The sequence below is a fragment of the Alligator mississippiensis genome, chromosome 2, assembly GCF_030867095.1.
Source record: "Alligator mississippiensis isolate rAllMis1 chromosome 2, rAllMis1, whole genome shotgun sequence".
Taxonomy (NCBI): domain Eukaryota; kingdom Metazoa; phylum Chordata; order Crocodylia; family Alligatoridae; genus Alligator; species Alligator mississippiensis.
This window is the reverse complement of record NC_081825.1, coordinates 187696426-187721990: the sequence shown is the minus strand read 5'-3', so window position 1 is coordinate 187721990 and position 25565 is coordinate 187696426. Positions and strand designations below refer to the sequence as shown.

Sequence of the window (25565 nt, the reverse complement as noted above, 5' to 3'; positions counted from 1 at the left end):
CACTGGCAGGCCTCTCCTAAATCTGGCTTAGGAAAAAAAAAAAAACAAAAAAAACAACTTGTTAGTAAAAGGGTGCCTTCCTCTCCAGCCATAGAAAAACAGTATAAACTCAGATAGGGTGAGTATACCCTAGTATGATTTACTGTATGGGACAGCCACACTTATCAAAGCCAGGCTTGGTATACAGAAGTAACAGCTAGTAAAGGGGACTGCATAAACAGAGATAAGGGATATGTTGAAAGCAAAGCAAGTTGAGGCAGGTTTTAGGAATGATGACAGTTATAAGGGTGAGGGGATCAAGTTGCCAGAAGGACTCCATATCCTATGTTTGCATTGCCAGACAACAACACACATGGCAAGTCCTCAAGGATGGCCTTCTGAGCTTTCTATCTCATCATATCCTGGAAAGAAAGATTCTGCACGCTTGAGAACTTGTTTAAAAGAGAGCGCCAGGGAATGTAATCCCAACTGAACTAGGGAAGAAGAGAAACAGTGTTTTCTGAAGACAGAGCTACATATAAAGCTTAGAGAAAAAATAAATGCTATTATGGAAACAAGTCATATGCTGTTTTTATCTGCACACAGTGTCTGGCACTCGGACTGCTCTGCCCCTATCACACCACTCTATGCCAGCACCTTCTTGCCACTAAAGCCCTTTACTGTAATCCACTTAAGATAACAGGGATCTTATTAACCTAAGCAACAAGCTCTTGAAAGAGAGGGATGCTCCAAGACTGACTGTACTGGTGACAAGAGATAGCTCTATCCTTTCTTTCAGTGTGAACAGAGAGTCCCTTCTACTGCCTGGTTTATCAGGAGCCAATGCACATTTTCAAGAGTTATTTTTTCTCCCTATGGGTCTAATCCAAAGGCCACAGCAGTCAGTGTAGTCTTTTCACTGCCCACACAGAAATCACTGAATTAAGCTTTATAAGGACATGGGTAAGAGGGCTGCCAATTCCCACGTGCTTGTCCAGTGAATCCCAGTTCGGTCCTTGCATTGCAAAGAGTGAGAAATCTAGGCCCAAGAGACGGGACTGGAGAACACCTTATCTGACCAAGCCAGATTCTTCCTTGGGTTAACGAAAAGAACATTGCCTTATGAATACTTTGGTCAGCAAGGCAAGTTCTCAGATACCCTACTCCCTGCAGCCTCTAGAAAGAGCTACCCATATTCCACTGTCTTCCTGTCCCTAAGACAAAGTCACTGAATATTCACTGAAAAGTAGGAACCCAACCTCTACTACATGGTACCTTCCTACCCACTGGGCCCCCTTCTTCACCTATAATGCACAGAATTATTCTAGCTACCCATAATGTATGACTGAGTTTCTCCTACCTCAAAAGGCAATGTCCCACCTACCTGGTTAATTAGTACTCTGGACATACTATTGTTCTGTTGCATCATCTATCAACACCTTCTTGTACTGGCCATGTCCAGTTGATATGAATTTGTACTTCTTGCCAGGAGTGCTCTGAAAGGGAGAAAAGAGAGTTAGCATCTTTCCTCAAATGCACATCTCTTCTGCCAGGGTTAAGAGATGATTAAGATATCTAAATACATGTTAGGGATTGAGAGCCAAGTTAACAGACGCCTGAGGAGCAAGCCAGGTTCTCACTGACATCACTATATTTGTTCAGATTCCTATGTGTGTGTCAGTTTGCATTTGCCTCTTCACCACCACCCCCATCTGTCCTTAGACAAAAAGGAGGTTAATCACTTTGGGACCATCAGCTAAGATGGACATCTTTAAGGCTCATATCCATCCATATTATGAAGTAGCTTAGGGTATGGTTGGGGAGGCTTGCCTAACAAGAACAAAGGCAGTATTCCATCTGAAAGTCCTACAGAACCAAGGTAATCATCTGCAACCCGGGGGGGGGGGGGGGGGGGGAGGGAAGAGGAGACTGTAAATATGAATTTTTGCTATGTACATGCACCACTAGAGGCCACTACTCTTCTCAGAAGAAGGCAAACAGCCCAGCAATAGCAGTTTACAGGAAACCAAACCCAGGTCTTTAACTCTCTCTCTAGGGGAGAATAGACTGTTTAACTTTAAAGGCTATTAATAAAGAGCCAGAGCTATGAGTCGGATCCAGATGCAAACACACCAGAACAGTATTTGAAATCTTGGCTTAGGCTAATCATTACATTAGTAGGGACACTTATTAGAATAGAGAGAAGTTTCGAAAAAATAGCTCCCGAGGTGTCTTCCTACTGCCCTGTCCCCCTTCATAGTCCTGAAAGACTCAGCAGGTCACTGTTATGAAGGAAACCCTTTGACCTAGGCCTGTGGTTGCCTTGGGGCATAAACTGATGTTGCCTGCCAACATATAGACCTCTTCCTTTTTTCATGTTCCCTCTCACCCAAGGAAGAAGTCTCTATTCTATACGAGAAAGGACAGATGCCAAGAAAAACAAATATCTTACCTTGGCATTGCCTTCGAGCTTTGGCCCACCTTTCTGTTCCCAAAGGCTTCGTTTACTCACGATGTCTCCAGCCACAATGTCCTGAAAACCAAAGATGCCTTTCCTTAACCATCAATACTGATTAACACCACTTTTACTCCTGTCACCTGCCTAGTTTAAATCAAGGGCATGGACAGCAGGATCAGACAGTCCTGCTGGGCAAGGAAGTGGCCAAATGCCATAGCCCATGATGAGATCCCTCCCTTTATTCAGCTATCATGAACATGCGTTTAACTTTAACATTGTACTGAGTTCAAGGCCCAAGCATAAATTTTGTAAGAGATGGGAATAGTGTTATTAGGATAACTGCTAACATTCAAAGAATTTCACACCATAGCAATCCTTTTTTTTCCCCCCCCCCCCTTTCTTTTTGTCTCCATACATTTGCAACCCTGGTTTTGCAAAACTATGCTAGCTCAGAGCCAGATGATACATCCAACTAGAAATGGTGTGAAAGAGTAGCCTCCTCATTTTCCAAGGTCACACTACCTCCCTCCTTGAGATTAGGAGCTGTTAGCACTCCAATTCACGTTAGTTCCCGATTATGCAGCTATTGGAAGCCACCACGTCTAATAGCAAGTACATTCCTGTTTCAATTAGGGATAAGATTAGTTTCTTTCCCTGGGGTCTGCCCAGTTGTAGCTTAATCCTAGGTACAGAGAAGGCTTTAGCCAGGTGCTGAAAATAGAAAGTGAACACTGAAAGTTTTAGAGTCATCCCAATAAAGGAGAGAAGAGAAGGAATTGTATTCTGTTGATATGGTCCCTTCAGAAGTAGTACATTTTATGTCACAGTTTGAGTTAAGACTCCAAAGTACTACCAGGTAAGACAGGCAATGAATTCATTTCAATAAGCCCAACCAGTCATATAACAGGATAAGGTATCTTTCTAAAGCTTATGACACTAAATGCAGGAGGGGGGTGGGTAGGAGTCCTAAAGTAAGAGAAAGAACTCTTTTCTTCATGGTGCAGAAGGTCTAGCAGTCTTACCTTACAGGCTGGTGTCTTAGGAGAAGCTTGAGCTGCAACCTCTCCAGTCTCCCAAAGGCTTTTCGTGCTGGCAACAACCATACCAGCAGGAAGGTCAACGGAGGGTTGTCGGACAGGTTTCTGAGCCTTAGCAGATGTCTGGGAAACAAGCAAAAATCAAGCTTTAGACAGCGAGATTTTTCTGCAAATAAGTCAGATTGCTATTATTCCCCACTCGATACATTAACTCACAGAATCACGAGTGCCCAATGAAAACACAGAGTAGCTAGAAGAAGGTTATCCATGCCCACTATAGGGACATGGAGCATAAGCGAAGACACCGCACCACTGCAGGCTGGTAAGAAGCCATTTAAGCAGGTCTCTTCTCTGCTCAAACCTGCACAAGATCTCTTCTCCTACTGAAATGAAGAGCACTGGTAGGCATATGGCAAATTCAGTAGGTACCATCTCTTCTAGTACTATTTTAGGTAGTGGTTAAAGCAGTGTCTACAGGGATAAAGTGAAAGTGCTATAGAGAGAGGATGGAGCATCCCATGGAAGTATAGGCTACATGAAGCTGGGAATAGAGAAGGCTTCAGCTATGTGGTGTGGAGTATTACCTCAATGGCATGAGTGTACTGCTCCAATCTGTCATCAATCTTTGAAACAGGAAGGGGTGGCTGAGTCTTCTTTATGCTGTTGCTAAGAAGAGAACAGAAGAGAAGGGGGAATAAAACAATACTCTGATAAGTTTACCAGAGTGAAGCCTCCCCAAGCCTTTTATGGAAAAAGCTACTAGGCTCCCCTGGGTCAAGATTTTAGTTCAGAAAGATGGTCAAGCATCCTTTTACCTAATGGAAAGTATTCCCTTTCATCAAGGCAGCAGAGACCTCAAGCACATACAGTTCAGATGTTGCCTTTGGTTCATGTGAGCATCTGTGGGATGACTATGTCCACAGTCAAAGCCCAGCAGAAAACTGCCAGAGGAGAGTTACCTTTTCTGTATGGAGCGGTTCAGGGATTCTGTGCGGTCTGTGATCTAACAAGGAAAAATTAGAAAGTCATCAGTTTTCCATGCTGTACTGAGACCCTCTCTGAACCTCCCTTGACAGGTCAGAACAAGTATTCCCCACCTCCAGCCAAGGTGCCTTAGACAGGTTCAGAAATTCCCTTCACCTTCCTGTCCAAAGCACAGGACACCCAAATGCTCAGTTAGCTCCCCACTTTGCAGTTAAGAGGAAGCCACTCCATCAGCAGCAATACAGATAGATAAGCAGAGGTGCTGGAGTTTTATGGGGACCAGCCAAACTTCAGCCTTCTTGCCTAGCAACTCTCCACCTTGAGGAAGGTAATAAATAAATAAATAAATAAATAAATAAATAAATAAAGCACCCAAAGGAGAGAGTGCAAGAACCCTTGCTTCTAGTCCATACTCAGTTACAAACATATTCTGGAAGTTGTACTTCATTCTTTGATGTTCACCTACCCTCTTGTCCCTTGCCATAAAAGCCACTAACTCAGCTAGACACAAAAGCTAATAGGTATCTTAGCTGCCAGCTTAAGTAGCAACATGATTATCCATTCTCTTCTCTGGTCCCACCATATTCCACTACACTAGGGGTGGGCTGCATGGGTGTGCCTTCTACAGGACCCACAGGTGTTTGGAGAGGAGATGGATGGGAGTGTCAGGTATAGAAAAGCAAAGACAGAAGCAAAAATATGAAACCAAAACAAGGGGAGAACTGAATGAGCAAATTGCTGCTGCTGCTGAATGAAGACCAGTTTTAGCACAGAGAAAAGCAGGAATGCAAGCTGCACCAGTTTGAATACACAGTGTATTTAATGAGTTCTGCAAAACCAGGAATGCAATAGCAACTTGACCAGCAGAGGTTCAGCCAGTGCACACCTACATATGCTTCAGGAAGCTACCACGGAGGGAGACCAGAACTAAATGCCGCAAAGCAAAAGAATTTTTAAATGCTTTCAGAGGTCAATGCTAATTTTAACCAAGCAATGAAGGATCTGACAAGACAGATAGTCACCAGGAGGACTGGCTTAATGGGTAGAAATATGCGAGAGGTTAGAAGGGGGTGTTTGTACCCATGCTCAGCTAAGATTTGTTAGGATGACTTCTCTGCTTTTACAGAATGCTTGTGTGGTGCATTCCTTCTAAAATGTAACTCTTGCTGAGCAGCTTGTACTGGGCCCACTTTCTGCTCTGGAAGCTTCTTCCCTTATGAGCTCAGCCTGTGTAAACAACCACCGACAAGCTGAAGGAGTGGCATCAGAACTGCATGTATAGCCGATGACATCTGAGCAACTGGAGCACAGGTAGCAAGTGGTACTGTATACTACACTTACCCATTTAGAATGGTAGAAGATGTACAAGGCTAGGAGGGACAGGGCAGCATCAGGCCCTCAAATTCAATTCCCAGCTCAAGCAGCAGCTAAACTAGTACTTAAGGCAAATCACCACCCATACCTCATCATCACCACTTCTGTGAAATACTACCAGTTCTCACCCGATTCCATGAAAGTGATTTTGTTATTTTTGGGACAGGTGCTATACGGGGACAAATGGCTCTTTTTGCCCTCCCCATCCCACCAACAGGTAATGCATCAAGCCCCAGCCCATATTTAAAGAGAGCTACTACAAGAATGAACTACAGACATTGCATTTCAGTGTGGCACCCGTCAGCTTTCATTAGACTCTGCACTGCTCACTTACCTACTCCTCAACACCAAGCCTCCCCCAGACTCATGCCTTCACACTACACAAGTTCTGCAGTTCATCAGGCATTTAAAAAAAAAAAAAAAAAGAGCAGAAAGGGACCATAAGCATCTTGGCCTGACCTCCTGGAACATGGCCACAACAGAAATCTGAGGCAAAACAGCTTCACCTGGTCTGGCTTTCCTTCTTTGGCTGTCAACTTCATGCCTGCAGCTATTCTTCCACCCCTTTTGCTTTGGGTTCTTCTCCCTCCTCTCTCTCTCATCACATTCCAGCCTTTCCTGGCTATCAAATCCTTTTGAGTCCCAGTATGCTATGACCCCATTCACCCAAGGCCTCTGCACCTATCCATAGAAAAAATAAATAAATAAAAATCTCTACCACCTCTTCACTGTCCCACTCCAGAAATGAATACTGTGGCTTAGTCCGCAGGAATATTTATCCAAAGAGTCACTATTCCAGCTGGATAGCTCCATAGAAGTATCCCAGTTCTCTCCAAGGAAGATTTCTTCGCTTTTAGACAAAGATTCAGCCTCCTACTGATAACCTCCCATCACCACCATCAAGACCTCTTTAGAAAGACTACATATCCAATCACTTCTTTACTGAAATATTCACAGCAGCAGCTCCCTGTGAAAGCTCAAGGTGCAAGTGTTTCTGCAAAATGGTAGAGCAGCTTCCAGAAACACTTGGTGCAGGCTCTACTCTGCTTCCAATTATAAGCGCTCTGCTTTTGCTACCCATTTCCTTCTCTCAGCACAGTGAGGATATTTCTCTTTCATCATCACAACCTCACAGCTTATCATGAGCAGCATACATTGCAACCACAATCCAAATAACCGAGCCCCTCCAGAGCAATAAAGCTATTTTTAATCTTTTCTATATAAAGAACAGAAGCTTTCTCCGCATTCCATTTTGGGTACCATGTCTGACAGTTAAAGATTATGAAACTCACCCCTTCCAGGAAGTTTGATAAACAGAATAAATAGGAAGTAATCATGAAATGCTAAGCACAAATGACTCATGTACAGAGCACAATATCAGTAGGTGATTAATGGACCACCCCAAATTCTCATCATCACCCAAAAGGTGAAGTCATAGAAATTAAAGGCTGGAAGGGACCTCAAAAGATCAGAGTCCAACCCCCCTGCTCTGGGCAGGAATACTACCGAGATCAAATGATCCCAGCAAGGTGTCTGTCCAGCCTCATCTTGAAATAGGATGGCACTCTACACACTTGTTATCCCACATCCTGGACTATGATCAACAAGGTCAATGCTTGTAAAGGATGAAAAATCCCACCACCACTCCCCCATACCTCAAACTTATATCTGCACTAGGGATCACACACTAGTAAACTGGCATAATACAAGAGATAACTTAATGGTCTGTGTGTACATATAGTAGGGGGGGGGGAAAAAAATGAAGAACTAGCTGAAAATGCGAAAGCAGGTTTCCATCAGATAAGTTAATGTTATCAAAATACAAAGGTTTCACAGGAACATGCTGATTTTTTTTTTTTTTGAACTACGCAAACTTTGATAGGAAAAGTCAACATGTTCCATGGCAATGTGAAGAAAAAAAAAAACAAAACTGACTCACTTTGTTCTGACTATTTTAACAGCAAGGTCAAAATAAAATGGACTACATGTTTCAGGGACCTTGAAACAGTTTTTCAGCAGTTCCCTCCTCCTCCCCACCGCAACTAAATGGACGCAGCTCCAATTTGGCATGACAGCAAATGTTAAAGTGCTAGAATTTTTCATGGAATGGAAACTCCATTTTCCACCCATTTGTATAAATGAGATTATCCACGATGATTGCAATCATCATCTTCTATAAAGAAAAACTTCATTCTTTATGGACAGGATGTTATTTTGCCAGGGCCTGAACATGTATAGAGTTAAGGGCATTTCCTATGTTAAAGAGATTACAATAAGTAAAACGCAGCAAACAGGATGGGAGAAAAGCAGCATCTCCATTTTGTAGATAAAGAAACTAAGGTGGAGAAATTACATGACTGACTCAAGGTCACATAAGAAGGCTATAGAAAAAAACTGAGAAATAAATTTGCATTTCTGAAGCTCTAAGCATGAAGGTGAAAAAAAAGGATGATGTTAAGTACGCATAATAGTCCATATTTTATATACTCATGATTGCATCCAGCACACACCTTTGTGGAACTTGGTGGAGATTGACCAGAACATTCTTCGTCCTCTTCAAAACTGCAGGGGCTTGGGGCTTTTGGACGTTTTTCTGGAGTATCTTCCTCTTCATTTCTCCTCCTCTTCTTATCCTGAATGCAGAGAGATGGTTAAAATGATTCTTGCAACAAAATTTATTCTCCCTACTAATCTAGCATGCAAAGTGAAAGCTTACACAAAGATGCTTTGAGCGTTTGCACACTGTACTACAAAGCTAAATCAGTTTCCCGGATTTTGTTTTTGAAAAGGTCAGGATTTTTACAGGTGCAAGTTCACACAAAATGAACTGGCGAGGAGACCTTGCAAGTATTTTCTCCCAACCCTCATGAAGGAGGAAAACTTATTTGTCACTCCAAGGCTGGTAGCAGGAAGGAATCGCATCTATCTGGGAGAGATACAAAACTATTCCAGCCTTCTAATATAAAAGGATCCCATAAAACATGGCATCACAGTCCACCATAAACAAGCAGCACTTAAAAATGAAGCATTGCAAACAGGTACCCACACAGAACAAGTTCCAACATAGTCTCCCTTGTTTACTAGAAGCCACCCCTTACCTGGAACTGTACACAAATATACTTAAGGTTGGGAGGCAGCAAAGCTAGACCACAAAGCCAGATAGACAAATAGATCAGGCCAAGGTTCTCCAGGGTGTAGGGAGAAAAGAGAGCCCCCCTTAAGAGCCAAGTAGTTGTCCCACAAGGAGAAAAGGTAATTCAATATGGAAGAACTACCTCATGAGTAGGTATCTTAGTGGAAACTAGCTCATGGATATATGCAGCAGCTGATTTTGGTGGGGTTCCAGCCAAAATGAAAATAGTACCACACTTAGACCATATGCAGCCAGTGCTTTTACGTGTATAGCTACTCCACTGCAAGCCACCACAGTAGATGTACTACCTTAGGAAAGGGCAGTTTGCAGTGATGTCACATCCCAGTAACTTCCTTGAACAAGTTATTGCATAACAGTCCCTTATTGACTTAGTGTAGCACATCTGCATTAGGATGTCCTGTCCCATCCCCCATGTGCCTCATCAACAGTTACACCAGCTCACATTTCCCTAGTCTAGGCAAGGATGGAAATGACAGCCTACTTGGACTTCCTGACACTGAGATGCAACTTCACTACATTGTTTCAGATCTGACCTCCTGCAGCTGCTCCTCCTCTTTCTCCTCCTCCTGCTGCTGCTGCTGCTCTTGGCCATGCTCTTCCTCACACAGCTGCCCGTACTCCTCTGTCTCCAGCTGCTTCTGCCTCAGCTCCTCATTCTCCTCCTGGTTGACCTCTTCTGGGCTCTCCTGATCCAGCTGGACCTGCTCCATCTTGACCTCAGCTTCCCTCAGCCCACTGTCCTCTTCCTCATAGGACTGCCTTGGGGACCTGGACATGGAGAGAGCAAGGTGATTTTGAGATAGGAAGGGCAGGAAAAAAAATTAAAAAAAAAAAAAATAAAAACAGTGTTTTTAACTTGTTTCTCTAACAACCTAGATTCATTAGCATGAATTTACTAGAATTTTAAAACTTTTGTGCAAATGCACTAAAAAGGTAGGACATCCAAGTATATGAATTTTACTTTCATGAGGAACTTGTGGCTGGTAAAGCTGATCAAGAAAACAGGTGAGGAAAAAATAAAGAGAAAGAATTGAAACACTATTTGGAAAAGGTTGTTGTTTTAAGCAAAAGATGTCTACTCTCTCTACAGGTGGTCAAAGGAAAAAAACATATTTGGAAAGGGAAAGAGAAAGAGGCTGCTCATTTACATACAAAAAAAAACAAAAAAACAAAAACACACCGCAAATCAAAGTAATTGGAACAGGACTCATTTAGACCCACATTACTTCAGGGCTAGTTTAAACAAAGTGTTGCTGGTGGACGAGAGCACTGGAGAGAAACCAAGAGTAATTTTCTGTCACTGCTACAACCCTCTGGGAAACCATGGGTGACTCTTTCCATCTGTGAAAGATAGCACCTCCTTTCTTTTCCCTTCAGCTGTCTGGTCCATTTAGACTGCAAGGTGCAGGAAGGCTGGAACTTTACACAGAGACTCTCACTTACTGCATGCAGTTTCAAGCACAGCAAGATCCCCATCTCACTTGGCACCCTCAGCACTACCATAATACAAACAAGTAATAATGCCTTGACAAATGATCACCACCTGCTCCAAGACAAACTGGATGTTGCTTTCCAGAGTCCCTCATTCTCTTCCATGTGGCAAGAACAGCAGGAAGCAAAACAGGAAGGAGAAAGCAGCACCATTTCCCAGCTTCTCATGGGTAGAGGTGTGGCTCAACAACACCATAGTATCCCAGTGCCTCAAATTTCTCTAACGGGTTTAGCATCAACACATCTGCACTATCACCCCATTTCACAGAAATACAGACAGGCTAAAGGGCCTTGGTCATGGCCATGCAGGAAGTCTGTGACAGAGCAGACTGAATGCAGGTCTCCAAGTACAAGTATATGCCTGCCATGCAATCCCGGCAGTTGCACAGACATTCGCACACTATCTTAAGACCAGGAGCAGTTTAAATCACAGGGCTCAGCGTGGGCTAATGTATTCCACTTCTCAGGTGTGTTTTGCAGCCTGCGCTGCCACAGAGTGCTCAAAACACCTTACTAGCTCAGTTGTGCCTGCACCACCCTGCTGTGATGGTAGCATAGACATGCTCTAGTGTAGGGTCCTAATCACTGGACCATCCTGAACCAGGGAAAAGCAGCTCATCAGTACTGGGACTCCTTCACCATGGGCTGCGATGGTACATACTTGTTCATCACTCACTTGATCTGAGACATCCAAAAACAAATGCATCATCCAGAGGGAGAAAGACCACAGCATTAATGCAAATTAAAGACCAGCTGAAAATGGGGTCCTGCTGATCTAGGTGCTGTACATACATGAGAGGGAATCCCCACCCTGAAGAGCCTACAAGCCCAAAGAGTAGGAAGGGAAACAGGCAGAAAGGGGAAATGACTTGCCCAAAATCCATGGCAGGACTGGGAACTGGAACCAGGTCTTCCAAACCCTAGTAGAGGACTTCCTCCCCCTGAAGTCACACACTATAACATCGTATTTCTGCTCCAAAAACTATTTCAACTGACATGAATCTTCCCATTGATTTCAATGAGCTATAGATCAGGTCCTAGGCTGTTTTATCACACCTGTTCAGCTCCTAGTATTACACTCAATACACAGCTCAGCTTCTCTTCTGAGCAGGAACTGCAGTGCCAGCAAGCAGCCTTGACAGAGACCTTTATATTAGGTACCAATACCAGGTGCTGGCATTGCAAAGACTGCAAGAGGGAGCACTTTCAAACACCCACCTTTCAGGTCAGACACAAGGTCTCACTGAAAAAGATGCTGGGTTTAAAGAGGAGTATGCAGGAAGACAGGGCAGGACAAGGCTTCATTCTTCTCTCCTGCAAAATCACTCCTCCCATCTCAGCTGCAAAGCAGACAGGAGACAAACCATCATCTGCATTTTGGCTTCAGATGTAGTTAGTGGTCCCTTCTCCACAGCTGGAGTTTGCCTGCCCAGGTAAACTGGTGTCATAGCTCCTTTCTGACCCTCAGTCACTCTGAGCTACATTTGGGTAGATTGAGGCCGAGTATGTGTTTTACACTAATCTTTAGTTTGGGAGTTTCCTGCCTCATTGCAGTCTCAGCAAAATCTGTATATTATTCACTAGGGTACAAGACCCATTTCTCCACACACATGCCCCTTCTACCCACATTTCATCTGCCTTATTTGCTCTCTTAAAGTCCCATTTATCCAGTCAACTTCCCACCCGCCCAATTCCCTGCCAACAGGCTGTTACAGAACCAGGGCAATTCAGCCTAGAGCAGCACAGAAATCCAGGCAGATACTGGAAGCTACGTTGTTGGAAGAAGAACAGGACAATAAACAGAGAGGGAAGTAAAGATATTTCAGAGCTCCTCATCCCCCAACATTTCTCCTCACAATTATTTTTTTTAAAATTCAGAAATTCCACACAGTTGTTGCTCAGGACTAAGTACTTACCAAGCCTGACCATTTTTAAATGGTAAGCCCAGGACACCCACTGAATGCTGTACTTCAAAACACTTAGCAAAACATGTACAGCTTAATTTTCTAGGTGTTAACAGGGTACAACTGCTGTTCCAGCCTCTGGACACTACAGATGCTTCACACCTCTGTTAGCCAAGCCACTTCAATAGATCCATAAATGGCCCTGGTAAATAGTTCTGCTGATTCTTCCACTGGGCCATTTGTGCTACAGAGGAACCAGTTTATAGCCTTAACACTTTGCCGTTCTCCATGGTATCTTTTTAGGGAGGCAGCTACCACCCATCAGGCAGCTTAACAGTTCATTGAAATTAAACCTGTTTTGGCTTGTAAAAGGGCCAGGAATGCTACTGTCACCACCAAAGCTCCTCTCCTACAATGCTGCTGAACAAAAAACTGTTACTTGCATAACCACAGCTGGTCAGCTGCAATGAAAACACCTGGTTCCTCTGGCTGAAAAGAGTACACACTGCTATCACAGGAGCTAAAGTAGTAGATTCATTCATAATCCAGGAGAAATGGAAGATAGAGCCACACCTCACCCTTTTACCACCCCCTGTACCTTCAAGACAGATAGCACGTGAAGCACAAGGTGGCAAAGCATGAATGGAAAAGTCAAGATTTATGCTGTCTCAGAACATGCTATATCTGCAAGACACAAGACAGCTGTAAAAGATAAACAGGCTCCAGCCAAAGACTTGCCTTGTACCTGCTATGTGGAACCACTAACTGCAGCGATATTTTGCCAATATCTCAGCAGCCTGGCTTCTCCCAAGATACTTCTCCCAATGGCTAGGGACAGACATTATGCACACACCGGTTTAAGTGATCAGAAACTGGGTTAAACCTGTAACACAACAGATGTTCCATGCACATAAGCCAGTTTGAAAATAGCTGAAACCAGTTTGAGGTGAACCTGGTTGAATGTAGTATTAGATTTAACGGATTTGGGTCAAACCAGTTTATGCAATGTCTGTCCCAGACCCTTTGCTGGTTTAAGATAAACCAGGCTCCCCCAGCATCCTCTCTGGGCTGGACAGGCTCTCTGTTCAACAGGGCTGGCCCCTCCTCTCAGCTCCCTGTCTGCAGCTCCCACAGAGACTTGCAGGCACAGAGCATCTGCCTGGCTTCTCCCTGCTGAGCAGGGATTATTTCTGCCCACCCCCTGCCACCCTTCTGCCTTAATGCAGACACCTCAGCATTAGCTAGCAGACCACATGCTGGCTACAGTCTGTGCTATGGGAAACAAAGGCAGACAAGCTTTTTGGAGCCAATCAACAGGTAGCTTAATGTCCTTCCTTGGAAAAGCTGTTTAAGAAGAGCTTGGAGAGAGGCTTTGTTTTCTTAATGGGTTAAGAAACACTGAGTTAGGGGTGATAAATATTCTCTGCTAGGCAGCTGGGGGGGGGGGGTAATTAGTGCATCCTGCCCAGGCCTGGCCACACCCCACTCAGCTCAGCACTGTGACACAAAGAGAGGGCTGCTCTAGCACCCCCCTGGCTTCTAGCCCGAGCCACTGCAGGCATGTGCCAGCATTTCTGGAATGAAAAGGGAATGTCTATCCACCTCCAAATTGGCTCAAGCTTTGCAGGTTAGACTAACCTGCAAGGATTGAATCAATTCAGGCTCAGGCTTTTTGAATGCCTGTCCCTAGCCAATGTGTGAAGGGGCTGACAGAAGTCCCACACTGCATCTTATGCTACAAAGTCAGATTCACTACTCTTCTTATCACCTTATCCCTAGCCCTTCCGAGTTCTTCCACCAGTTGAAGGGAAATAACAGCCTTTTGCAGCTTTGTATTGCCATAACAATCCAAGGAGGTGCATCAGATCAATGAGGAAGAGAATGCTAACAAGTGCCAACCATTTTACTTTCCAGAAGCTTTAGGGTATGAGAATAGGGAAATAAAGTGCCCAGACAGCAACTCTAGCCCAGCACTTCCCCATCTCTCCCAGTGAAACCCATCCCCAGAGTGGATTTGAACACCCATGCCTGGCCACAATACTGACACCCACACACAGCTGTGAAGAGCACTATGGAAGAACACAAAAATTGCTTGCATCGCAGGAGCACAAAGCTTCAGTCATAGGTCAGACCCCACTGTAGGAAGAACTATACAAATAAAGAACAAGACTCGTCTCTGCTGGGTAGCACCTTTAGACTGTAAACATGTTTGCAAAAGTCCTTAAATCAGAAGTGGTTGCAATGCAGCTGATTATAAAGCAACACCTCTCCCAGGGGCAGCATGCAGGCCACTTACAGTAGCTCTCGCTCCAGGACAGATGACATTCCTCAGAAGCCCCCTTTCAAAACATATTCGGATCCAATACACCCATGTACAGAATAATTGGACCCAGCACACCTAAACACAGGCCTTATCTACCTGAGCTAAAAGGAGACCAGTTAACAGGTGCTCCTGGCAGGGAAGATATTAGAGTGGTGATTTCTAACCTTTTGTTTGCAGACCCCTAAAAAAAAAAAAAAAAAAAAAAAAATTTGAATGGAGGCACAAACCCCCCTGAATTGCCAGTGTGGGTATTCACATTCTTTTGATTGATCATAGTTATGTTTCACAAACTCCTCAGACAATCTGCAGACCCCCAGGGGTCCATAGACCACAGGTTAGACTACTGTATTAGAGAGCGAGGTCAATAAATATGCTTACCCCAGGGGCCGTTCTTTCTTTCTTACTCCCCTATTAAAAGATAAATCACAGCCTATACTTGAGATTGTATGGCTTCAACATGAATAAGGGAAGAAAGCAGTGCCTCTCAGGATTGTACCCAAGTCACAAGACAGTTGCACAGAACGAAGCGCTCCCAACACATCCTGCACTAGCCAGCATGCTCTCTTTGTCCTAGATGAAGCCTGAAGTGGATCACTCAACTCAGGCAGATTTCCAGAGTCATCCTAGCACATCCAAGTCCTGAGTACATGCAGAGATGTTCAGAATCAGAGCAACCCCCACAATACCATGCCAGAGCCAGGGACCTCTTGATACGGAGTCAGCTGCAGGTCAATGACAACAACCACACCTCCAACCAGTGTCATCAGCAGCCAGCAGCTCTGCACTGAGGTTTTATTAAGAAAGCAGCTTTCCCTGCTCTGTGTTTATTGATAAAACAGGCAGCAAGGCCGTCTACTTCTGCTGTTGCCTCTGCCGAAATAGCAGCATGCTTAGTGAATCACAGCAGATCCCTCTGCCACCTTCTTCCCTAAAAGCAGTGTTACATCACCACGGAGGAGGGTACCACTACCCCCAACCAACTCTGCAAAGCGGAGGAACATTTCACACAGTCCAAGACACATCCAACATACTTGTCACTCTAGCTACTAGACGCCCAATTGGTGCTCTCACAACAGACTGAAGGTTTTACTAGGACTCTTTACAACTATCCCAGGCTGTAAGGCCTGTAACCTGAAGTACAGCCCTATTTTCACAATCAAACCTGACACATTTGACTGGCTGCACATATCCATTACATGCAGAGCTGCTCTATGGAGACCACCATCACTGCATTATTACAAAGGCACAGCTACAGAGCACAGGCAGCTATTTAGAACTTCAAAGCTGCAGCAATAGTAGAAATTAATTTCTCTCACCCCAGGACCAGAGCCCAACACCAGAACTAAAGGAAAAATTAAAGCAATATAGAACATTAGAGCAATATATGACCCAGGACAAAAAACAAGGAGATCCATTTCTTTCAAAAAGAGCTGCTCTATGAGCAGGCTCACCAGTTCATTACAGAAGACTTATACATGTGCAATATAAACAGAAAAGAAAAATACTTTTCCCTTCATCACAAGGGGATAGATCCTATCCACAGCTCAGCACTGAAAGAGAAGAAAACACTCCTTTCTAGTCCAGCCATGGTCCTTCAGCAGGCCCAGCAAGTCCAACAGCTACAGCATGTAACATACCTGCATGTTCACTCTAGGATATCAAATGACTCTTAGAGAGTCCAAAGCTGCAAAAGGCTGAGTAGGAAAAGCAATACAATGAGATTTAGTGCAAGCACATAGAGAACCTTATCAACTATAATAAATTACTCCAAGCCAACAACAGTAACATTTACACCTTTACTATATAGCACCTAACCAACTTCCAACTATAAGCCTACTAGGCCTAGGCTAACTTGATTTAAATGCCTTCCTGCTACAGCTATTTGGGAACACCCCCTAACTGAGCATCACCTGCTGCAGGTGTTTCCAATTTTCCCTCTCCCAGCTGCTGTTCAGCAGCCCCACTAAAGTTTCTCCAACCAGAAAGCATTTTCTAGGAAGAAAAGGAGGAGAACATGCAACATGTCTGACCACCAAGAACAGAAAATGCTCTCCACTAAAGAGAAGGCATACATCTGTGCACTCACACACTGAGCAGAGACCATCTTATATGGAGAAGCCACTGCAGGAAGGAAGACTGAGGTGCAGGTTTAGAGAAGAAAAGGATCCACTTGTACTTAAGGTTATGATCTCACAAATCTGTTTGACTTTAGGGAGAATGGTCATGTGAACAAAGCTAAGCACATGTGCAAGTATCTTCAGGATGGAGGTTTTAAAGGGGAAGAGAGTAGTTCCAGATTTAAGGGAGTTGAAATGTTTGGAAAAAATATATAGATAAAACTATAATTCTCTCAGCTCCTTGTTGCATTATCAACTCTACAGCTTTTTCAGCCTTCTGGAGAAAAGGAGCCCATCTCAAGACAGAAATTCCAACAGCAACATCATATTAACAACAAAGCTGCATCACAAAGGCCAAAGCTCAGCATCAAATTAACCCAATGAAAGGTTTGAATTTAGCTCAGCATAGAATTGAGACCAGTCACATTCAGTCCCACCTCCAATGCTGTGTAGTGAGTCTGAGCAGCACGCTAGAACCAAGCACAATGTTGAGTCATCTCCAATGACTCAACACTGTCTATTCTCTCCCACAATCCCTGGGGTTAGGGGAGATGCCAGAAGCAAGTTGGGCTGGGGTGTGACCATAACACATACCTTGATGGCCATTTTGGCTTGCACCAGAAAGCAATCTCCTATGCCTGGAGGCCATTTCACCTCTTGTAGCAGCTCAGGTGGCTTAAAGATATAGATTAGCAAAGGCAAAAAGTGCTTGCTTCCTGAAAGTGTATGATAGGACAGTCTAACAAAATCAGGAGCTAAATCTAGATCCAAGTTTCCCCAGAGTTTGGAAGTAGTTAAAGCCTCTGTCTCCATGATAGGTCAAGTCTATAGTTGGCAGAGGGTTTGCCTTGACTTGTTCATCCTGCAGTTCAGGCTGAGCTCAAGACTTCCTGCTACAGCTGTCACCCATCAGGCTCTAGGCTTGGACTCAGCCAGATACCACCTCATCTAGAAGAGCCCCTTCACTGCTTTTCCTTTCCCCTCTACAAGCAGGCACTGCTCCCTGGGTCCCTTTTAGGCATGTTAATTCCTCTCATGTGCTTTCCACTACTCACCTCTGTTTGCGCTGCTCAAGTTTCTGTGACCAGTCACTGAATCCCTCATCCTCTTCCAGCTCTGAAGTCCCAGAGGGCTTAAAATCACACCTGAAACACAGCAGAAGAAAGATGTGCACAATGGAATGGGAAAGCTGGCATACAGTGATCAAGCTGAACCTTGTTCTTCTCTTAGCACCAAACTGGAAATCACAACCTCCCTCTACAGTTGCTGTCCTCAGACAGTCATAGCTTTGGGGCCTGAGCCACTCCTGAACTCTGCATTCATTCTCTATTAAATGGAGGCATCATTCTCCATTGAAGGGGAGACCACCAGGCTTTCTCAACTTTCCTCTAGTAGATGGGGGATACTCAAACAGTGTAGTCACCCTGCACTTCCCCCCAACTTCTGATGTGAAAAGGAGGGTGACCAGTCTTCTCTGTTTCTACCAATCCCTAGCTGACTGTTGTTGCTACAGAAACTGGGTGTAAGGTAGAGCAGCCTTCAGGCTAGGTTTGCCTTAATAACTAGTTCAAAACCTTAGAAACCTAGTTCACCTTTGCCTTACAGCATTCATCTAAACCATTTAAACTAGTGCAGCACATAACCAACTCAGAACAGAAGTACTTCACCACCCACACATGCAGTGGTGGAAATGACAGCACAATGTGCAAGGCAATGGATGAAGGAGGATGAATCAGAAAAGAAGGATGGTCCAGTAGTGAAAGCCCTAGTCCATGACTTGGGTCCAATGCCCTACTCTGCCACAGATTTCTTGCCTGATCTTGCACAAGGGACATTCTTTCTGGGCTTCAATTCCACACCTGTGTAATGGGACACAGGTGCCCTATCCATTCAGAGCTGCATGAGGGTGCTCAGACACTTTAAGATCCTTAAACCATCAGTGTATATTCACTCTACCTGAGATCTCTTGAGGGTATATTAATAACCTTGTACAAAAGTAGGGTGTTGTGGTTCCCTTGCTTTACCTGTGGGGTTGACAGTTTTACTAAGAGGTTAAATTATGAATTTGTATAGGATGGTTTAGATAGGAATGATCCTGCCTCGGATAGGGGGTTGGACTAGATGACCCGTCGACATCCTTTCCAGCCCTGCTTCTCTATGATTTCTATGATGTCAGCATTAAACTTACTTACAAGTCTTCCACTCTGTGCCTTATTACCCCCAGCAAGGATTAAGGGACCAGTTTGTGGACAACAGCTGCAAGTGGTGGGGTATGAGACAGAAGACAACCTGGCTTGCTTCTTTGGGATTCTTACTGACCTTTCACTGTTAGAGCAAGTATTTCAACCTTCTGCTAACCAGCAAACTAAGCAGATCTTGACTCAAAAGGGTTGAATGTTGCTGTGGTGGAAGTCAAGGTGTCAATAGGTGTCACTTTCACATAGCCATTTTCCCACATGGATTCATAACAGCATGTTCAAATGCCCCTGAGAACACATTTGTTGGCGGTTTCTCACCCACTGTTAAGATGGCACAGCTAAGCACTCATTCTTTTGCCTCCTACAAAGCCTTGAAGGAGTAGTAGGGGGGAAAGCCAAGAAAGAGAAGCTTCATCTCAGGAAAAATGTCCTGGGGTTCTACCATGGAGGGAAAAGCTCTTTTCATTCATTAAAGAAGAAAGAAGAAAAGGGGAAAAGCACTTCTTAACCCGCTGGCAAGAGGCTGTAAAGCTTATCATCCTGCCCAAAGAGTATACAGAGAGCATTCCAAAGCTATGATTAAATGCCACAGCCATGGCTGAACACAAAAGCACATCAAACCCCAGCACACAGCCACCCAGAGGCAGGAGCAGCTCCTTTGCATCTCACATATGCCTGCTGCAGAGGGAGTCTGGCCCCATTTTTTGTTTCTCTGCTTCACTATTCTCTAGGTCTTTGGTGACCCCATGTGAGAGCCTTAAGACATAGGATGGTCAACTCCAAATGCTAAAGGAGTTATAAGCCAGGCCCCTCTAAGTCACAAGGCTGGCTTTAAGTGATGAAATCACCAATAAATAATAAATGGGGAAGGAGGTTTTTTCCATTTCCTACTGGCTTTTGAGCTGGAAGGATGTCCCTCGCATCATGTTTTCAAGTCTTCCTCTGATACTGTGAGGGCTAAAAAAATCCTTTTTTTTTTTTTTAATAAAAGTTGAAATTCTCATATTCACTTGACTCCCGCACCTGGTGCTTTATGAAAAACATGGAAGGAGCTGGTAGCTTATGAAACATTAAGAAATCCAAAACCAATGTTCTCAGAAGCCAGAGGCTTCCGGAAATCCTGCCCCCACATGGTTGGGTTTGGGATCCCTAAAGCAATAAGCTAATTTTTCAAAGGTGCTCAGCATCTCTCTAGTACCAGAGGTGATGCTAAGCATATATGAGAATTTGGCTACTGTTTTTGGTTCCTAAATAGAAGCTAAGCTCCTTGGAAAAGCTGAAGTGTTAATCACTTGAAAATCTGGCCAAAAAATTGATGCTGTATTTGGAGGAAAATAATGCTGAGAAGAAATATTCTGTGGTGGGTACAGTCTCACTTCCCAACCTGTTCTTTCAGGGAATTGAGGCTGTTCCAGTTCCTTGAGCTGCTGCTGTGTGTTATGCTTGGTTTCCTTGCAGGTTAAAAGTCATTGTTCTTACACACGCTAGACTCTAGAGCATAATGTTGTTCTCCTGCATTCCCAGTCCCTGGGATCTCAGTACCCCAAATTGTTGGGCCCCAAATTGCAAATGCAGTTACAGATTTCATCTTACCATTTAAAAATGTCTGAATCAATGCAGGAAGAAGTAGGGAACACCATTCTCCAAACTACTGGTCCCCGCAGTCACAGGGGCAGCTTTGCCATGGGCCAAGAGTGCTCACTGTGGCCCTAATCCATCCTCCGCTATGGCTATTCAGGAGCTCCCTGCTGGCTACCAGTTGCATCCCATGGGAAGGAGGAGAGAATGGCCTTGCCAATGCCTGTTGCCAGCTGTACTGTGGGAGCACTGGAGATGGTAGGCATATGTGCCTATTCCTAGAGGACTGACTTGCAAAGAACAGCACTATCCTAGGTTGTACCAAATAGCACAGGTCCTCTAGGCTAGGGACAGACATTCAAGAAGCTGGAACAGCAGCAGCGGGGTACCATGGCCCTTGAGGCAGAGGGGGGCAGGGAGGAGAGTTAGTCTCCCCTCTACCTCCACTGGCAGCTGGGTCTGCCCGCCATTGCCACCACACCCCCTGCCCCAGAATAGGCTCCCTGCTGTCTCCTCCACTGGATGACAGAGGGAGAAGGAATAATCTTTTTCCCTGCCCCCCCACCCCAAGGGGCCCTGACAGCCAGCATCTGGCCATGCCCCTGCCCCGCCGCTACAGCAGGAGGGGGCAGGGCCCTTGTTGGGAGCAGCAGCCCATGTCATAATGTAGGGGAGTGCGAGCCCCTTCCCAGCAGGGGCACTGTACTACGGGGCTGGCAGAGCTGCGGCAGGCTGTGCACAGCAGCACTGGGGTCCCGAGTGGGCCAGAGCCCTGCAAGCCCCTCGCAGCACTGCTGTGCTCCACAGAGTGGCCCCCGCTGAGACTCACGCTGCAGGAAGCTCATGCTCCAGGCAGGGCCCCTGGGGTGGGGGGCAGGGAGCACAGTGGCAACGGAGGGCAGACCCAGCTGCCAGTGGAGGTAGAAAGGAGACTAACTCTCCTCCCTGTGCCCCTTTGCCTCAGGGGCCATGGTGCCTGGCGCTGCAGCAGCAAGGGGGGAGCACCCTGCAGACCGGGCTTGGATCCCTGCCAATAGGATAGAGAGAGGGGAATTAAACCCCTCCCTGGCCAGACCCCTGCCCCTGCCTGTCCCTGCTCTGGCTGGGGAATAGAGGGGTGGGGCCAGCCTTTCTGGGCTGGAGCAGAGAGCATGCCGAGATGCTGGGGGACTCTGGTTTAATTTAAACCAAGGGATCTGGGACAGACATTGTACAAACTGGTTTGGGCCAAATCAGTTAAGTCTGATACTACATTCAACCAGGTTTATCTCAAACCAGTTTCAGCCATTTTGAAACTGGTTTATGTGCACTGAATGTCTGTTCTGTTACAGGTTTAAACCAGTTTCTGATCACTGAAACCAGCTTGTGTGTAATGTCTGTCCCTAGCCCTAGTGACCCTTCTGCAAGCACAGCCTAATGCAGTCACTCCCTGTCACGAAAATCCTCCCTCAGCCAGTTCTGCTTCCCAGAGGTAGATTTCTGTTTCATGGGGAAGCTTCTACAGCAGCAGCCAGCAATGTTTTTGGGCAGAAGACCCAGCTCAGGTCCAAGCTATGACCCAGCTTCCACTGCCACTTCTCCCTGCCACCCAACCGCAGCATGGGTAAAAAGCTCTCTGTGGCCTGGATCCAATGGCTCCATGGGTGGTAGGATGCCCACCTCTGTATCTACAGGGAACTTCCAAATGCTGCCTGTCTCCTCTATGATGCTCAAGAATACCAACTACAGATCTCTGATGTTTCCAAGATGTGCTTGGGACATGGGTTAAAGGTCAGATTTGGGGGCAATTGTGATTTCACAGCCTGGTCTCCATTCCAAAAATCGTTGGGTTGGAGAAATAAAATGAGGTGACAGCAAGGAATAGGGGACTCCAGCCTCTCAGCACAAAAATGGATTGGCACCACTCCAGCATCTAGATCTACAGGGAAGCTATTGCAGCTGTTTGGAAGAGTACCCAGAACCCATATTTTCTTTTTTGCCTGCACAAAGCCCTGCACTCCAAGGAAATGATGAGGGCCTGTTTACAGAAACAGCAGTTCAATGAATAGAATGAGTCACTGTAAGGAGTTGGGGGGGGGGGGGTGTTTATATGGGAGAAAGCAAAGCCTTATGGAAGATTAATGGCATGTTGACCCTAGCTGAGCAAGCTAGCCCAGGTGGTCATCAGCAGCTGCAGAAGGGTCAAGAAATGGCTGGAGAGAAGGAAGTATAGCTAGAGAAGGCACAGCACAGCAGCTTAGTGCTAGCAGTATGATTGTACAGCAAAGCAAAGAGGCTGGATAAAGTTCATCCATGCAGGCCAGAAGTCAAGGGGCATTTTTACATGTGCTGCAGGACATGGCACTGGATGTTTTAATTAGCAAGCTGCACTCGAGGCTGAATTAACTCATAGGCAAACTAGGCACATGCCTAGGGCCCTAAGTGAAGAAGGGGCCCAGTTGTGCTTATTTTACATATTATAATTATTGCGTGAAAAATGTAATATAAATGTACAGTATTAAATAGGGGCCCATGAGTTTGTTTGCCTAGGGCCCACTAAAAAGTTAATCCAACCCTGGCTGTGCTAATTAAAAGTGCCTGCGCATCATGTGTATCAGCATCCCCATGCTGAAAAAATGGCAGCAGGGCACATTGAACTAAAACTCATAGAACGTGTTTTATTTCAAAGAGCCTTGCCACCATTTTTTCAGCACAGAGAGGTGCAGGGAGGCTGACACATGTGACGTGGAAGGCTGCTGGAGCGCATCAATTTCCGTGCTCCAGCAGACTCAATTATTTGAATCTGCTCCAATGCGCTGGATTTCCAGTGCGTCGGAGGAGGCTCCGCACATGTGTATAGGAGCCCAAGGTGACCAGCAGGCCATCCCTGTCTGAGGGGAGAACAGATTTTGTTATCCAATGTCCCCAGGGTTTCTAGGTGTATAGATAAGAGGTTTTGATTTTGGCCCATTCTTATAGAAAAGACACCTAGAAGTTTTCCAGCAGTCTCTCTAAACCTCTGTACCCCATCTCCTTTTGAAACAATAACCCTGAATGGAGAACTGAGCCCAGAACCTCTGAATATATATATAAAAAAAGGCCTCTACAACTTGAGCTAAAAGATTACCTTTAGCAGATGAGAGAAGTTGCATGGTCTGACTACCTGGGAAGAACCATGACTTATATGCTGCTACTCTGACTTACTTTGCTTATTGCTGACTCCTACTTCAGCATAAGCTCTCAGATGGTCCTTGGTCACTGAGACCAGAAATTTCAGATTTGGCTGCCTAAAATTAGGCTTTTAATCCCCATTAGTGAACTTCAGTATAAGTGGCCTGACTTTCAGAGATTCTCAACACCAGCAAACCCTAATGAACACAGCAAGGAATGTAGGGTGTTTATCACCTTTTGGCAAATATGGAGTTTTTATTTAGGCATTTAAATTTATCCAGATACCAGCATTAGGCACCCAGGCAGAAAATTTTTGGCTTCACAGCACAATCCATTTTTAGCACACTTAAAACTCCCAGTAAAATCAATCTCCATGATTTTGACTGGGCAAGGAATGCAAATCTATCAACACTAATGAAAAATGAGGATAAGGTACAAAATCCCATCAGGATCAGAGATGAGAGGGCTGTCTCCCTCCATTAAACAGATAAAAAAAAATCCCAGCCTGATTGTTTTATTTTTAAATTGCCAAAAGCTGTCAACAAACTGTATTATATATAACAAAGTATCAGACAAGCTTTCACAATAACCCCCAAGAAAAAACACCTGGTTTATTTTTTTTCCTTTTTTTTTTTCCCTGTTTCCTGCCCTGCTCTCCCCACCGCTGCCTTATCTTCTTTTCATGAATTGTCAAACTGTTCACAACAAAAATACAACAAAAACTTGAATCTTCTTGGGAAAAAAAATCCTGTTTTCTCCTGAGAAAAATGAAAACATTTCCCCATGTTTCCATAACGGATTGTTGAATCTGTTGCTTTTCTATGAAAGTGGGACCACATCCGGCAACATCTTATTTATGCTCTGAACTTTATTACCATCCCAGTTGCAAAGTTAAATAGCTGCATTTATGCTTGAAGGGTTGTGGCCTTATAGAGCTGGTTAAAACATTCGAGTTCACAATTTTCCCAAACTCTTTTCTTTACTAACTTCATTTTTTCCTACTGATCTGAACCATGATTCTACAAAACACATAGGCAAGTGCTTAACTTTCAAGCAGTCCACTGAAACTATTTACATGCTGAAAGTTAATCATGTGCTGAACAGCCTTGCAAAACAGGCCTTATGAACTAGCTCAGTGGTTCTCAACCTTTTTTTTAGACTCAAGGCCCACCTCAGAAATGCCAGCTCTTAGCTTTCATGCATTTTTGAACCAGAGAAAAATAATAGGGTGGTACTCCTGATGCAAAGTCCTCAGGAGGACCACAGCAGGGCAAAATGTTTCTAACACTACGAATTTCTATTAAACATTTCTGGGATTATTTTATGAATCATGCTGGCATACATAACAGTGGTAACACTGTGTGGCATCCCACAGCACCCTTGGAAGGCTCTCAAGGCACCCCAGGGTGCCACAGCACCCTGGTTGACAATCATTGAACTAGCTCAACATTTACAGAACTGCCCCAATTTATCAACTAAAAAAGTGAAACTGCCATGCCGACTGGGTTGCCAGTGTCAGGGGCTAAGTACAGACAGTCAAAAAGCCCAAGGCTGAGTTGTTTCAAACTTCACAGGTTAGTCTAAACTGTGTAGGTTGAATCAATAAGTGAACAGACATTCACTTTTGATTCTGGAAATGCAGCCACATGCCTGCAATGGCTCAGGGCAGAAGCCAGGGGCGCTAGAGCATGCCTCCCTGCTTGGCTGGAGCAGACAGCTTGGACCAAGGCTAGGCTGCCCATCCTGCAAGAGGAGCTTGCAGGGGTGGTGCAAAGCCATCCTGGGATGCTGGGGGCCTGTGAGTTCACTTGAATCTGC

The 25565-nt window shown here is 44.9% G+C and overlaps 1 protein-coding gene across 3 annotated transcripts in view; it reads right to left on the bottom strand.

Annotated features, from left to right (window-relative positions):
* The window catches only part of LSP1 (lymphocyte specific protein 1), an 84406-nt gene that overhangs the window by 11735 nt on the left and 47106 nt on the right, over window positions 1-25565 (bottom strand). For all 3 annotated transcript variants that reach the window (XM_006278839.4, XM_059722583.1, XM_014602248.3), the window contains exons 3-10: window positions 17877-17966; window positions 9520-9754; window positions 8343-8465; window positions 4434-4477; window positions 4059-4140; window positions 3460-3597; window positions 2432-2512; window positions 1364-1475 (exon numbers count right to left, since the gene is read on the bottom strand). In XM_006278839.4, coding sequence (XP_006278901.1) covers window positions 1389-1475; window positions 2432-2512; window positions 3460-3597; window positions 4059-4140; window positions 4434-4477; window positions 8343-8465; window positions 9520-9754; window positions 17877-17966 — 880 coding nt within the window. In that variant the 3' untranslated portion in view covers window positions 1364-1388. The remainder of the gene's footprint in view (window positions 1-1363; window positions 1476-2431; window positions 2513-3459; window positions 3598-4058; window positions 4141-4433; window positions 4478-8342; window positions 8466-9519; window positions 9755-17876; window positions 17967-25565) is intronic.